General features: G+C 41.1%; 2 protein-coding genes across 4 annotated transcripts; one reads left to right on the top strand and one right to left on the bottom strand.

The window, feature by feature from the left end:
- Positions 1-628: 628 nt before the first annotated feature.
- RB195_010357 (uncharacterized protein) lies at positions 629-1,308 on the top strand (the record flags this gene model as incomplete). Its single annotated transcript, XM_064191325.1, has 2 exons — positions 629-1,025; positions 1,094-1,308. 2 exons carry the CDS (start codon positions 629-631, stop codon positions 1,306-1,308), a joined length of 612 nt encoding a protein of 203 aa, XP_064048908.1.
- Positions 1,309-3,513: 2,205 nt separating this feature from the next.
- Positions 3,514-12,218, bottom strand: RB195_010358 (uncharacterized protein; the record flags this gene model as incomplete). 3 transcript variants are annotated; one of them, XM_064191328.1, is made up of 24 exons in its annotated part: positions 3,514-3,612; positions 3,667-3,773; positions 3,876-4,014; positions 4,159-4,249; positions 5,117-5,232; positions 5,346-5,558; positions 5,684-5,822; positions 5,879-5,985; positions 6,039-6,188; positions 6,280-6,390; positions 6,701-6,888; positions 6,946-7,084; positions 7,261-7,365; positions 7,452-7,682; positions 7,805-7,900; positions 9,720-9,865; positions 9,968-10,163; positions 10,267-10,392; positions 10,616-10,704; positions 10,991-11,171; positions 11,262-11,332; positions 11,410-11,490; positions 11,653-11,749; positions 12,156-12,218. In XM_064191328.1, the coding sequence occupies 24 exons, from the start codon at positions 12,216-12,218 to the stop codon at positions 3,514-3,516; spliced, it is 3,081 nt and encodes a 1,026-aa protein (XP_064048909.1). The 3 variants fall into 3 exon arrangements, with proteins under 3 accessions (XP_064048909.1, XP_064048910.1, XP_064048911.1); XM_064191326.1 differs by lacking the exons at positions 9,720-9,865; positions 9,968-10,163; positions 10,267-10,392; ... (4 more) ...; positions 11,653-11,749; positions 12,156-12,218 and having other exon boundaries at positions 7,805-7,822; XM_064191327.1 differs by lacking the exons at positions 3,514-3,612; positions 3,667-3,773; positions 3,876-4,014; ... (10 more) ...; positions 7,452-7,682; positions 7,805-7,900 and adding an exon at positions 8,214-8,216.
- Between the last annotated feature and the right edge of the window lie 212 nt (positions 12,219-12,430).

Below are 12,430 nucleotides of genomic sequence, written 5' to 3' on the forward strand. Positions count from 1 at the left end.
TCGAAGTGGACAAGAAAGCGATCGTGCAATCGAATAAACGGTGTCAAGATGTGCTTGTCAAATATCTTGTGTTATTAGGTTGAGTCGAAAGTTCTCGGACAATGTGGTAGTGATTTCTAGAGAGCATCACTCAGCAAAGAGCCGACAAAAATGGATGTGTTAGCTACCGTTTGATAGAGTATAAAAGGCTCTTCAAAGTGTAGGTTAACAATTACACTGAGCCAGTTCCTTTCCTGCCATCATGCCGCGCAATTTCAAGCCGTCGTCACTCCACTACCGCAAAGTCATACTCCTTCTATATCTATCTCCCCAAGAACCCGCGGATATCGATGGACGTCTGAAGGAAGTTTACAAGGAGCACGCCACCGCTAGAAGTTCACTCTAAAAGTGGCACTCTAAGCTTGCATCGGGCGACTATTCCATTAAAGATGAAGACCGTTCGGGACGCCAGATGGAGTTGGATTTGGCCTTGCTGCGAAGACAGGTGGAGGCCGATCCGTTTCAAACCACTCGCGAACTAACAGTCACTCTTGGGATGAGTCAAACTAAAGTTGTTCGCAGATTGAAGTCAATCGGCAAGGTGCGAAAACTAGGTTGATGAGTGCCACATGCTCTGACGCAGTATGACATGGACTGCTGCGCTGATACGGCACTTTCTCTCCTCACGCTCAAGCGCACCCACACTTGGCTTGGGTATATAGCCACCGGGGATGAGAAATGGATTTCCTATTCTAACATTCACTGGCGTGGTCAATGGGTTGAGAAAGGTACGGATGCAGAAGACTTCACTAAACTCAACGCCAAAAAGGTTATGCTCTGCATTGGTGGAGCGTACACGGAGTCGAGTACTGGGAGCTGCTCGCTCAGGGATGTACAGACGTGTGCAGACGTCTACGTTGAGCAACTGAGGAATTTGAAGACAAATCTCGAAAATGCACGCCCGCAGCAGCGCAAAGTCTACTTCCAGCACGACAACGCTCGCCCGCACATTGCAAGAACGACCAAAGCCAAACTGATGAAATTCGGTTCGACCATTTTACCACACCCACCATATTCCTGGGAACTGGCTCCCTCCTTTTTCTTGACCATTCAGATGACGTTGGAGATAGGAAAAGATGGGATTACCACCTTTTTTCCTGTCTCCAACGTCATCTGGATGGTCAAGACTTCCAAACCCGCAACGACATCAAAAAGGCACTCGAGCAGTTCTTCAAGGAGCAGTCCCCAGCGTTCTGGAGCAAAGGCATTTACGATCTGCCTAAACGTTGGCAGAAGACCATCGATGCCAATGGGGCATACTTCAAATGATTTACAGTTATCGTTTAAAAATTGTAAAAGAAATAAAAATATTGTCAATTTGTCCGAGAACTTCCGACTCAACCTAATATTATGTTAATATGTTATAAAATATAATATTGGGCAGCTAGATGGACCGAATACGAAAGTGCAGAACACTATGATAGTGTTATGTCCGTGTTCTAAATCTGAAATTAAAGCAACATATCACATATCGTATCGTATCGAAATCGAAGTTTGGGAACCACATGTGAGATATGGAGTTCGGAGTGTAGATTACGAATATGGGCGTAGCCCTACTCAATTCCTCCTAATCGTCATAAAAAAAAGCGGGGAACGGCATTAGTTCCTACGAGGTAAGTTGGAACGCGCATCCTTGTGCAGGCGTCGCATCCACACGCGAGGGATTAAGGATTAGTAAGACATCGTCACTAGCCTATCCATGTAAACCAATGAATAAGCTGCTGAGTGCGCCGGAACGTGTACAAATGAGTGCGTTCTAACGTACCTCGTAGGAACTAAGTTAGTTCCCACGCCGTTTTTCAGGACGATTAGGGGAGATTGATCGGAGCCACTCTTATATTCGCTACCTACACTGCAAACTCTATGTTTTTCGTGAGGTGTCGCACTACGTCAGTTTCGTGTTACCCCGCCTCTAACCCGAAAGAAGCCTAATCGAATTCCAAATCAGGTCCCGCCTACCGGCCTTTTGCACCTACCTTAGCACCCAGAGTTTTCTGAAGTCTGCAAAAGCGAAAAAAATTGATGCCACCGAAATAGTAGAAGTGGTCGTTGTTAAAGGAGACGAATGCGAGTGAATGCAGTAAACGCACACTCTTCCTCTCATCGAAATACGCTACCTCGTCCACCGTAGTACACATCGTGGAATTCCCAGCGCCGTTATCTAGTTCAGCACATTAGGCGCAGACCCAGAATTTGGAAGTGACTGAAATCATATAAAACCATCGCATCTAACAGTTCTTACTCCAAATCAATCTGTCCATTTAAAGATCATTCTCCAGATCAACAACTGCTCTCTGATGTGTTACAGAGTTTTGATTGTTGAGATAGGGTCTAGTAGAGGATGGTGAATCAGCGAACAGCTAATCTAGTTCATTGACCTTGAAAGAGTCTCTGATACAAAATAGCATCAATATTCCACACTTGTTTGACGTAGTAAATTTATCTGTTCTTCAAGACGAGATGAAGAGACCCACTAAACACTCCAACAATTTCTCATTTTGAAAGTCCCTCGACATTTTAAAGTGCAAAAAATATTCTAAGAAAGCTGTGTTCCTGAGCTTATCTACCTACCAAATATCAAGAAAGAGGCGTTTTTCCAGAAAGCCTGAACTAAGGGCCCATGCGCCTGATCAAAAGAGTCAATGAAAACCACAAATACCGAGCACATTCAAGTTCTCCACAAGAATACTGTACTGCTTGCTTTTCATCAGTAGTATGTATGGACCATTCTACCCAAAGTCACAAGTGATAAGTAACCTCTTCATTTGGCTTGTTTCCCATAAAACAAACGCGCAATAACCACGAAATCGTGCTTATGCAGGTCCCTAGGTATATCATAAAACTATTTACAAGCATTGAAAAATGCGTCAACAAACGAATCACAAAAGTCTGCTGCACAGTCAAATCGAACGCTAGCAAGAGACAACGAGACGGAGTGTACTAAAAACTGGAATGAAAGAAATGTGAAGTGAAACCAGCAGGAACTACAGTACAAATAAGAGAACAGGGCATACCCTTCTGAGATGGACGTTAAGATCAAATAGCTTATAAAAGTGAACGGGCACTAGAATGAGGATGGCATTCATCGTTTCACTCACATTTGTGACCATCCACATCTTCCAACAATCATTTTTGTGAAGTAACATAAATGATTGTTGGAAAGGATACTGACAGGAGAAGAGCGGCAGCATTTGAGCACAAACAAAGATGCACTCACAACACAGCAAATCGACTAGACAACTTCAGCAGTCCAATGTTTGATTGAGGTGACTATATTGTTTCATTTTTCCTTCTGATTTAGTTTTAGAACCGGTAAGACAAATACACTGCACAATGTAACGGCACTAACAACAATATATAGCAAGGTAAACTCAACATGAACAAGTAGAACAGCTGAGAAAATTGGAAAAAGTCCAACCGAACTTTTTCAATGATCATGAGAGAACATTGAGTATGCTAATATGTTTTATAGCATTAGAGTGACTCAGTCCACTCTTCTTCAGCAACACCCTCCATGTAATCTTGCTCCAATGTGGTGTCGTTGGGAATCTTAGCGGACCAACTGAGTTGCACCTGCAATGAAAATCCTCTCCACGAAAATACTAGTTTTTGAGAATGCAGAAATACCGCGTCTTTATCTGGTTCAGATACAATTTCAGATTTGTGCTCATTTATCTCAAGGACTGCCGAAAAGCGGGAAGAGCGAACTGGTGGTTCAGGGGCAACCGACAGCGCTGGAATCCTTATGAAGAATAAAAAGAAATCGAAGATCTAACCGAAATTACAATAAAACGCCAACTGGATTCACCACGCAACACATTATCCTCGCCGCCTACCTAATTCATTAACCCCTTCCGGTTTAAGGCTTTCAAACTCAGGAGTTTTCTTGCTCCCTGCTAACCACTCTTCTGCAGTTAGAGCAGGTCTCCACGTAACCAGGGCATCCGGGAAAAGATCAGATTGAAAGACGTCTTTCTGAAGCAGGAGAACGTATAACTTCAACGCCTTGAACAAAAGTAGACAAACTATGTGGAATCAAAATATAGTACATAAGTTCCGAAAAAAAATCTGGACACTAGTTTCATAATTCAGAAACATGGAAATGTGCATAAAACTAACCTTAACCCGAGGCACGCGAAATATCAGTTCTTCGATCGATTTTTCTGTTAACCTCCATGCTCTTTGAAATTCAACCGCCATCACGTTACACCTACAACTACTATTATGGAAGGATGAAACAGAAACAAACAGAATGGTAGGATCGATGGGAAAACAACAGAAATAATAGCAACATTATTTCAATATTCTTCTTCAATAAATAGTGATAAATGGAGAGTTGTAAATCCCAAACCAACACCTTCAAGTTTGCGTGATCTTTTGCACTGTCATTTTCTTCATTTATTGCTATGTCCATAGCCGTCTGGCGTCATTTTCCTTATAATACAGTACCATCAAAACAACTTGACAGATTGTGCGTTCGCTGTGGAACCCTCAATAGTTACAGCTAGGCTGTAGACCTGAGCGAGACTCCCACCACGACTTCCATCATAGCTGTTTGCGCGATTGTACCAGAATTCAGATCGGTTTGACCCAACTACACTTAAATTCCTGATTTTCCAACAAAAACGTCCAACATGGACACCTAATAAAATATTCCAGTTAATAGAAAGTGCTGGTCATAAACATTGCGCACAAGATTATATGATTATTAAAAGTAAAAGAATAAAGTCACTGGCGTACCAATCCAATTGGGATACGCCAACGCGTTTTACTTTAATTCGTAATCGCTGAGGTTTTGGAACGCTTATTGGCCTATACAATGAAGGCGGGGGCCAGCCGATGATCAAGTCAGTTTTTTAACCTGCCAGACAAGTCTGGTAATTGATCGACTCCGGAGCGATGAAAGGCTTGGTTTGCACTAGGGCGGTTTCGAACCCTAGAACGTGAGGCTACAACGGACCTCTAACCGACTGCGCCACACCCGCCCATATCATGAGTCATATGAGCGGGTGTGGCGCAGCATAATCAATAATGTATTATTGATTATATGACCAATAAACAATACACAAACACGAACCTTTTTTTGTTATGAAACGCGATAGCCTGACCAATGACAGGAGCCAGGTAAGGTGTGAGTGGAAGAAGATACGGCGAATCGTAACAAATTTCAAACATATTTATAATCCGACTACCCTGAAAGAAAAAAACTTAGCCAGAGGAAGAGGATGTGTAGTCGAGAAATGTCACAAGTAGAAGAATTGTGGTTACCATAATTATCAAAGCAGGAAGAGCTCTTTAAAACTCACCTTACCGCTAAGGAACAATACGGAGGAGTCATAGTCATAATGAGGAACTAGTGGTTGTGTGCCATTGTCAATATGTTGCGTGTAAATGTCATTTAGAGATGCAGCGTCGAACAACTGCACTTGGCGTGAGGAACTTTTCGTCATACCCACAACGATAATCAGACGGTCGTCGCATGCGAAAAAAACACGACCAGCATGCCCACGGTCGAGAACCTGCAGGGATCTGGATTCAGCAGAAAATAAAAGCAATCGAGAGCAACAATGAAAACAACGTCGAAAATTACAAAGAAAAGACAACTTTAATATGTTGGACAAAAAAAAAGATGAGTTGTGAATACCTTTCTTTGTGCAATTAAACAGTCGCTTCCAAGTTGCGGTTGATGCACATTTAGCATGAAGTCTCTAGCGATAGAGGCAAGCCGATGACCATCGTAACTCCACCCCATGGCCAATACAGGAGCAGAATGCGATACAATCCTTAAAGACACGCAATGAATTCGCCCTTGATGGATGCTGCTTGTAGTAAGGAGTACCTTGCTCTTCTTGTCATGGACTTAGTTTCCCAAATCTCGATAGATGAATTTGACAAGGCCACTGCAATCAAGTCAGAGGCCATCGGATGCCATTGGAAGCACAGTACCTGAATTATTTATGTCTTGCAGATGTTAAAATATCTCGTAAGTAGAAGCGTACCTTCTCTCCCCCTAATTTCATCGCTTTTTCAGGGTGCATTTCATTTCTAGGTCCGTCCGACCTACTGAGACGCCAAAAATTTATTGACCCCACATCTAATCCAACAGCCAATTGTTCATCATCGAATGGATTCCAGTGTAGATCAGTCACCTGAAGAACAATTGTCAAGTTTTACCAGAAGCAAACACAATTTATTCTTCAGGTCACAAAGGTCAGAGGTCACAAAACATCGGGGCTATACCTGAGCTTTGTTGAAAATTCCATCCATAACTCCATCGGGAAGTTTACATGGCTTATCCACGTCGTAGATACCAACCACACCAGCGGGACCTTTCAGGGGCACTGCGATAAACTGGAATTCTTTCTCCCGTCTTTAGTTTCATGGCCATGATTCACGTAAAACCAACTATTTACATGAGGGTCAATAACGGTTTTGTTGTTTGAGTTGTTCAATATTTCAAACACTTTACTAGTACTGCTACTGATATTACTAATTCACTTTCTGTTCGCGTTGCAAAAACTAACCTAAATGAACAGTAGAAAAATCTATTTCCATGCGATACTACAAGAACAAGAAGAACTAGCATGAATATGGACAGGAAATGTACAAAATTCTTTTCTGCCTTAGCGCTTCATTACTGACTGTTTCAAGAAAAACCAACCTTTCCGCTGACACATGCTCCGTTCGATTCGAGTGGGAGCTGAGTATTCACGTTACGCAAATTCGTAAAAATAGCATTATTAGCCTTCGGTCCCGCTAAAGTTTCAACATGACGAAATTTGGATGCCATCTGACCGACAACACATGACTTTGGCCGAACCCGCGCCGTTATCGAACGAGCACATGTACCTAGAAGTTGAATTAGTCTTTTGAGAACAATTTACTTGGAACGCTCTGGGAACTCACCATCGGTATTATTTAGATGACGAATTCGTATCGGTGGTTGAGCAGCTGGTGCTACGTTAACGCGTTCCGTGGGCGAGGAGCGTTCCAATTTGTGACATCCTGCACTGGCATCCGGCTCCTTAGAGTGTGAGTCCGTTCTCTTAATTTTTCCGTTGCAACAAATACACTATATATGGCTATTTACAACCAAAAATACAGAAGCACCAGACTTATTATATCAGTTTGAAGATAGCACTCACGGTGAAAATTGAGATTATGAATATGTCTTCCCTAAGGGTCTCTCCATAGCTTCCTTCATTCAGTTTGTAAACTCACTTCCTTTACGAAATCATTCATTTCATTCTCTTTTTCAGCAATTTCATCGTCAGCGTAGACCAGCTCTTTCACTTCTTGTTTCGGATCTTCGCATTTAAGTGAAGACTGTAAATTCATTTAACATGTTGCCACAATATGCGTGAGAAGGAAAGAAAACCAATCAAATTTCAGAGGAAAAGAGAGGAACTCACCACATCAGTAACTATTTCTTCATCCTTTTTCCTTGCTGAAATATCTGTATTCGCTCGCAAGCGCGTCTCACGTGGAATCGGTTGTTGTTCCTTTGCCACAACAGGCTCAGATGACTGGATAAATGTTGTAGTAGTTGATATTGGTTTGATGGCCGATATAGAACAGGAAGATGAATTCTGAGTTGACAAGGAGACAGGAGCAGCATTAGGAGCAAGTGAAACTTTAGCCGGCTGAAACAGCAGCACATCTGTGTCGATATAAAGTGTGACAATCTTCACAGCTGCGACTCGAAGCGATCATGTAAAATGGAAGGAGAAATAAAAGGAGAGGGACAAAAAAAAAACAAACTCACAACAGCGTTGGAACCCATTAGCCATTCCGAAGAGCTACACCCAGCACTCGCACCCCGTGTATCAGGGAATAGGTCGGCGTGGAAGTCACGATAGGACTGTAATATACTTCTTTGGTCAAAATCACTATCATACTATTTCAATAGAAATGAGAACACTCCATATTGCACTCCGATGTTGTCTAGCTCTCATGCACTCAATATACTAAGAGGTAGCCTTGGAATATTTACTTAACAAATTTAGTACTAAGTAGCTGGATTGATTCTGAAACAAGTGAATCCAGAAAACTTGAAATATACTATATTATGTAGGTACCTACAAATATTAACAGCGACGTTGCAAATGTTCCCCATGTTGATGGATAGAAAGATAAATAGTGACTTGCGATGTATTTTATAGAAATAGAGCACATCACTGAAACATTCACAAGACTAATTTAATCGGTGAACTCAGAAAAGATGAAAAAACAACAAACATAAATTTCACCTACGCGAAAGCGTAGAGAGCACGCTCCTGTACTATTAAGAATGTACTACTGAGAAAGCTTCAAGTAGGTTTTCCTATACGCAAACATTCGCTAAGCAAATTTATCTAGGTTCATCGAGCAGCTTTCTGTTTTTTTTTTCTCTTCAGCCAATTGATCATCAGTAATTTAGCTTCCAAAACGCAGCATAATTCATCAACCGTTGTAAACATTCGCAGCACTATGTTTCTGTAAAGTCACTCGGCAAAATCTGAAAAGTATTTAACACCGTTTTCTTTGGTTTCTCTGATTTTGCTTAATTTGGATCTAAGATAGAAGTACATGTAAAAATGCATATTTGCAGGGATATGACAAGAAATCTAAATTGTCCACTGTTTGCAGGGAAACATCATACAAAAATCACGGAATAAAATGGAATAAATTGTAGAACTTCAGGACATTCCGGTTAGAGGAATTGATGTATTGAACATGCGAGAATATGCCATTTTACTCGAGAGCTCCGACTTATCTAATCAGTATTTTGATGGAAATTAACTTTTCTATGCAAGTCCTAATTCACAACACTTTCATAAAGTTAAAGTTAAAGTTTCTGGCGTTAATCAATCCGCTTGGGATGCGCCCCCACGTTCACTTCAATTCAGAATCGTTTGAGGTTTACGAACGTGTATCTGGCCTATACAATGACTTGCAGTGGCTAGCCGATGTGTCAAGTCAGTGCTTTTATCCTCCCAGACAAGTCTGGTACCAATTTATCGACCCCGGAGGGATGAAAGGCTTGGTGAGCACTAGGGCGGATTCGAACCTCCGATCGATCGTGCAGGAAGCGGAACCTCTAACCGCTACACCACACTTTCATAAAGTTGATAAAACCGACGTTAGATACTAGAGTATAACGTAGAAATGCTATCATATGCTTCATTTGACGCTGGATAATCTGATAGTGTAAACGATGAAATTTGCGGAAGAAAAAAAAACCGATGGGCTTAGTAAAGCAATGTCGGAAGCGATTGCTGCATCAGATATTTGCATACGGTAGAAGTCCTAAAGGCGACGTTTTGCTGGGTTCAGGAAACAAGAGAATTGAATAAAGAGTAAGTAGTAGTTAATAAATTCAAGTTTAACAAATAGATGCTTTTGATTTGGCACACGTCAGATTCCAGGAAAAATGCATGCAAAATTTGGTCAAACGCGGTTGATGCATTAAAGATCATGGGACATACACTGCACACTAGTCGACACCGTATGTTAAACAAGGTGAGCATACCGCATCACGCCCTCTTTTCCTCTCTCCTGCCTCAATTAAAAGCACTCCGCGATCACATGGTTGAACATAATAAACGACGACTATTCCTGTATGTTCCGGCTCTCATACGCATAGATTTAAAAAATACAAGCACATGATTAAAATGATCAGAAGAGGAGAAAGAACAAACCCTTCGAGGCACTATGCATTGAATCGGCAATATACTGTGCTTCGTGAGTTGGTACAATGTATCCACTTCACCACTCATAACACTAACGTTGCGTTTACTGCCCAAACAAGCGCCAAGATTCTGCTCCGCTAGCGACATTTCATATACTACAAAACACAAGAATAGAAACATCACAAGTGATGTGAAGCACTTTGCAAAACTGCAAATGCGGACATTAACTGCATGAAAGTAGAGTCGGAAAAAGTTACCTGGCGACAGAAATGGTTGTTTAGTTTGAAATTCGGCTAGAAATAGCTTGTTGGTGCCTTTACCAACCAAAAACACTAGTTTCGTATCTGGGTCATAGAACGGCATTAGTACACCAGTAGTAGAGACATACTCCTGTGTGTGAATGGGTTTGTCCCATTTTCCAACGTCCATAACGTGAACTTCTTGAGTACGTTTCTAAACAACATTCTGACATAACGCTACAAAAAAAAACTGTTCAGAATCTCAGCACTAATTCATCAACTGCATGACTTCACGTGTGAAACCACTAGATACTCACACTAGTGAAACCACTAGAGAGTAGACGATCTCCACAGAAAAGAACGCGCGACTCGCGCCCCAATCCTCGATGAACATCCAGCTTCTGAATCGGTGAACAACCGCTCCTAACGTCGTAAACGCACACCTTCAAACCAATTTAAAATGTCATACTCACTATGTGTTTGTAAGACAAGAGTTTAGCATGTTTAACAGAACGGTACGGTAGAAGAAAAACCGCTAATATGAATGAATGAATCCATACAAAGTGTTTCAAAAAGATTCGTTTCTCAGTCTCTTTGGGAAAAATATGAATGTAGCAAAGAAAAAGGATCCAAAACAGGAACACAAAGAAGAAACGATATACTCACTTGACGTCCTTTATCAGCACTAATTGCAAGAAGTTTACCGTCTTCACTCCAATCCAGAGCCTGACCCTTATCCAAGAAACCAGAAAGTGCTTGAAAACAAAATATGATAAGTCCCTCGAAGTAGTAAAACGGAACGACTAGTATAAATGCTGACAAAACAACTTTTGTTTCTAGTTGGCACAGAATTCGAAAAGATTGGTGGCAAGAGCTAGTTTTCGTATTTTTCCGGTAAATCGGACCTTAATAATTCACAACTGAATAAGAGAATCATTAAGGCAAACCCACGAAAAACTGAGATTAATGTGCTATTAGTGATTAGAAACGATATCTACCGATACAAATATGGTGAGAGAGCAAAATCTTTCATAAACTTACTTATGACTGAAGTCTTCTGTTCAAGATCTATGACGTATGCATCACCAAACGAAGCAGCAGCAATGATGTTCAAAGCTGTTGTGTGTGGTTTCAAAGCTTCAAGAAGCACACTTTGGCCAATATTGACTTCAGCGCTAAGTTCCGCAAGCGCCTCTTCGCCTGATAGACGCCATACTTTCAACTAAAACTGCGAAACAGTGATTCTACTTCAGCATTTGAACAAGAAAAATGAAAATAAAGGGTAAAGAAAGGCACCAACAGCAACACTCACGCTATCATCTCGACTACAAGTCACTAACAGATCGTCATCGAAAGTCATAAAGCAAAAGTCGTCCACCTGCTCTGGAATTTAGAAAAATATGTAGGACAAAAAACCCCCGGTATATTCTCAAGAAAAGTAGATCGATTTAAAAAAGCACCTCCATGAGCACAGATTATGGCCATATCTTTACGCGTTCGTCTTCCTTTTGCAGTAATTGGCAAAGCGCCAAGTTTGCCACCTGAATATAATGAGTGTAAGGCACAAACAATTTTCTTTATTTTCCTTCTGAACATCAGAAACCCTCAGGAATCACCAGAAACTGCATGCAAAAATCCACATACACAACTGTTGAAACTCATCAAAAAAAGGGACTTTCTTTCAAAGAAGTGAGGAAAATAACCTTCTCCCTCCACGTGGAAAACTAAGTAGTTTGTGCTTGCTTGAATAGCATTATTTGTACACGAAAGATTACCGATCGGGACATCGAAGATTGTTTCCTGAAATAAATCGCAATGTGAAACCGGAGAAATGAGCTTTTCTTACATGGACCATCCGTTCAAAAGGGAGGAAAGGGATGAACCATGTGTTATGTCTAATAAACAACAAACACGAAGGTCCCGTTTCTATATCAGCAAAATGCTAAGCAGATAGTGGTCCAGTTGTGCAGGAACGAAAGCAAAAAAGAAAAAATCTTAAGAAAACATAGTATACATATTTTTTCAAACGTATTCACAGTATTGACGAGACATGGATGCTGCTTTGTACAACAGTGGTGATAATCTATGAATCTGACTGTCTTCACTGCGAATGCGTCACCTACATCGCCATCGCTTGTTAAAGTTAAAGTTACTAACTGATAAAAAATTTAAGGATTCAAAAAAAGTTTTTGATGTAAGAACGAACCTCTTTCTTGGGGATGTGCGGTGTCGTGTTTTTGAATTTTGAGGGCTGAAACCGCCATGCCATACTTGTGCGAAATTTCTACTTGGGGTGACTACGGCCTGCTTCTACCTAAACTGAAGAGGTAAAAATGTTTCGAACAGGTTAGACAGTGTAGATTCAAGAACGCTACTGCTTTTGTTAATATAACTAGGGAAAAATGTAGGTGAGGGACCACTCAACCGCGTTCTTATTTCTGAAAGCTTTACCTTCCCTTTTTCTCTTAGTAGCTTTAGCTC

The sequence above is a fragment of the Necator americanus genome, chromosome III, assembly GCF_031761385.1.
Source record: "Necator americanus strain Aroian chromosome III, whole genome shotgun sequence".
NCBI lineage: Eukaryota > Metazoa > Nematoda > Chromadorea > Rhabditida > Ancylostomatidae > Necator > Necator americanus.